The sequence below is a fragment of the Lolium rigidum genome, chromosome 1 (assembly GCF_022539505.1).
Source record: "Lolium rigidum isolate FL_2022 chromosome 1, APGP_CSIRO_Lrig_0.1, whole genome shotgun sequence".
Lineage (NCBI taxonomy): Eukaryota > Viridiplantae > Streptophyta > Magnoliopsida > Poales > Poaceae > Lolium > Lolium rigidum.
The window spans coordinates 88,828,958-88,832,386 of NC_061508.1; the positions used below are offsets into that span (position 1 = coordinate 88,828,958).

The 3,429-nt window shown below is 50.2% G+C and overlaps 1 protein-coding gene across 1 annotated transcript; it reads left to right on the forward strand.

Annotated features, from left to right (window-relative positions):
- The first annotated feature begins 2,181 nt into the window (after positions 1–2,181).
- Positions 2,182–3,078, forward strand: LOC124648807 (probable CCR4-associated factor 1 homolog 11). Its single transcript, XM_047188511.1, has one exon. It carries the CDS (start codon positions 2,182–2,184, stop codon positions 3,076–3,078), a length of 897 nt encoding a protein of 298 aa, XP_047044467.1.
- Positions 3,079–3,429: the final 351 nt, after the last annotated feature.

The following is a 3,429-nucleotide window of genomic DNA, read 5'->3' on the forward strand; positions in this document are numbered from 1 at the left end:
GAAGCCCATATCTTCAAGCTCGCAATCAGTAAGTGCATTTTCGAACGCTTGCATGTATCTCAGGGGTCGAGGATTACCCCCTTCTTTTTCATGAGAAAATAGGATCTCATTAAAATCACCGAGAATAACCCAGGGAAGGTTAGAGTTATTCTTTAGTTCTCTAATTTTATCCCAAGTTTTATACTTATCCTCCCAACGAGACTCTCCATACAGCCATGTTAATCTCCAGATTTTATTAGGCCCTTAAGTGACCTGAACATCTATATATTTAGGCGCTGAAAAAATTGTTGGATTATGATCTCTTTTTTCCACATAAGTATGACACCTCCACTTCTACCATCGCTAGGATTTACACTCTTAACATCCATTTGAAGTCTCCTTCGCAAACAATCAGCCGGATTATCATCCAAGTGTGTCTCCGAAAAAAACAACATATCAGGATCATAACGCCTTCGGAGATCCGAAAGCTCTCGAACTGCCGGGTCGTTCCCTAAACCCTGGCAGTTCAGACTTAAAATTTTCATTGCGACCGGACATGGTCCTCAAAAGACCCCGCCGATCTGAGTGAAGGGGAGTCAGCTCCATCCTTCTTTGTTCTCTTAGAACGAGTATTCTCTTTCCCATCTTCCACATTAGGATTAGTGGTCATTCCATCAGTGATCAATGGCATACCCCCATCAGATTTTCCATCGGTCAAGTTCCCCTCATCTTGCAATGTCTCTTGCTCATTCATATGTAATGTTCTTTTGGCAGCTGGATTAGTGAGATCACGTCTATCTACCTCCATCTCATGTCCCTTTCTTGGACTAGTTGCAGTATCCATCATATTCGGATCACCAGAGCTAGCATCATTCAGTTTCTGCGCATTATGCCTCCAAGGAACCAGAGAGCGATCGCGGACAAAAGGATCCGTGTGACCTCTTCCATAACCATCAGAAACACGACCACCACGGCCACCAGCTCTCCCACCTCCACGAGCTACACCTAGACCACGGCCACGCCATGTATCCCAATCAGCTTTTAAAAAATCACCCCACTTCAGCTTGTCTTCCTCATGCTCGCCTGATCCACATTCCAGATGAGAGTGACGAAAAAACCCACACGCAGCACAAAACTTAGGAATTTTTTCATACATGATATGGTAGAATTCTCTTTGCTTGTCCCGAGATATAGTAACCACACGAGCCAAAATCTTTCTCACATCCAACTTCACTCTGACTCAGACAAAATTGCCCATGCCATTCACATCGGTCTCCACTTTACTAACTTTCCCCACCTTCTTTTCAGTAAGATTTTTTATTAAAGCTTCTTTCCTATACTCCACAGGTAGCTTATGAATTTGTATCCATGTATCAAAGTGATTCAGATCAATCGTGTCAGGGGACACTAGGCCATCATACTCCTCAATACAGACCACATTCTGTCTAAATAACCAAGGGCCACCCTCAGTAATTTTTAACCAATCACCAAGGCAGAAACATTGAACAGTAAACATAGTTCCCTCTAGATGATGGAATTCCAAATTTTGCGCAGGTGACCGTGCGTTCCTCATGTGTTGTTCAAAAGTAATAGGACTAAACTGATTTGCCAAGTGAACTTTCAATAGAGCCATCCACTTCATACCTTGTTTAGGGGCAGATTCCTCTTCTTCAAAAACCAGGTCATCGAGTTCATCCTCGTCCAGACCTAGGCGCTGCAGCAGATCGCCAATTGCTGCATCCTTTTTGCTTCCCGATCCTCCCGCCAGATTGGTTGAATTCGCAGTACTCACCATGTTGACTTGGGCCAGAATATCGTGATCGCCTCGACCAGAGAAGACGAAGCCCCAGCCGCAACTCAATGGAGGCACGCGGGAAACGACAGAAACACCTTATCCCACGAACGAGATAGCCTCGCAGACCTCCGAACTCCTCCTCCTCCGATCCGGGTTGGCGACGTAGTCACAGAAACCCTAGTCGCCCTGGAGCGCTAGGTCGAAACCTACGATGTAGTGAATAGCAAACACAATTTACTATTTGTTCACGGAGTTATCGGCCGATTCGGATGCTGTGTTCGACTCCCTCTACAGTTGTTCTGTTCTATATACGAGTATATAGTTTAGCACGGTTTGACACCATAACAACAATCTTCTCGCAAAAGAGAAAAAAAAAATCAGCAACTTATAGTCGACGTTGATTAGTCATGTTTCCGATATGTCCACCGCCGCCGCCATCTTTCCATGGACGTGTGCATCCGTCGGCGCCATCTTTCCATGGTCGTGTGCTTCCGCCGGCGCCTTTTTCCCAGGCCGTCCAAGTGCCGCCGCCGCACGCCGACGTCCCGGTGCAACCCGTGTGGGCTTGGAACTTCGACCAACAGTCCACCATCCTCCGCAGCTTCGCCGCGGACGCCCGCTTCGTTGCTGTCAACGTGCAGTACCCGGGCGTCGTCCACCTCCCCGGCAAGGACCACAACGCACTCACCGCGGAGCAGCGCTACGCCCTCCTCAAGGCTAATGTAGACACCCTTAAGCCGCTCCAGGTAGGGATCGCTGTCCGCGACCGCCACGGCATGAGCCGCGCCTGGGAGTTCAACCTCCGCGAATTCCGCCGCCTCGCCGACCCGCACGACGTGAAATCCATCGCCTACCTCGCCGGCCGCGGCCTCGACGTCGACAAGCTCGCACAACACGGCGTCGACGCCCTAAGCCTCGGCGCCATACTGGTGAGCTCCGGCCTGATCGGCCCCGAGAGCGGCCTGTCGTGGATCACATACACCGGCGCGTACCACGTCGCGTACCTGCTCAAGATCGTCACCGGCGGTGACCCGCTTCCGCCCGACATGGACAAGTTCGTCGGCGCTGTGCGTCAGTTCCTCGGCGAGCAGGTCTACGATGTCGCGAGGATGGCGGCCGACTGCCCGGCGTTGCCGGTGGGGTTAGAGCGCATCTCCGCCCACCTTGGCCTCCATCGCCATCGGGCGAGCCCGTGGCTGGCCGCTGCCGCCGGCCTGCGCGCGCTGCTGGTGTTCAGGAAATTGGAGCAAGGACAGTTCGAGGGCAACGTGGAGAGGTACAAAGGTCTGCTTCAAGGCATGTAATACTTAGTTCGTTCGACGTTCCATCGGACACGTGGGTTACAGGGTTGAGACTTTCCCATTGGGATTCAGGCAAGATTATTGATCGAGCCCGCCCGCCGCGTTGGACTTGCATCAATGAGCATCTTGATCTAGTATTTCAAGTCTGAAGATTTGGCACTACGTACAGGTCTACTTTCGCTAAGTGGTTTGGCCTGCCATGTCACATTAGCACCCTGATTACAGTGCACAAGCTACGGATTATTTTTGCCTTTTCTTCTAAAAGGCTGTCATACAAGACGAACATGTAACCGGAGTCACATAGGAAATTCAAGATGTTTGTTCAGATGGTAATTTTTTGGCTATGTGCACATA

Coding starts and splice junctions, on each gene's coding strand:
- LOC124648807 (XM_047188511.1), top strand. CDS start 2,182: ATGTTTCCGATATGTCCACCGCCGCCGCCATCTTTCCATGGACGTGTG.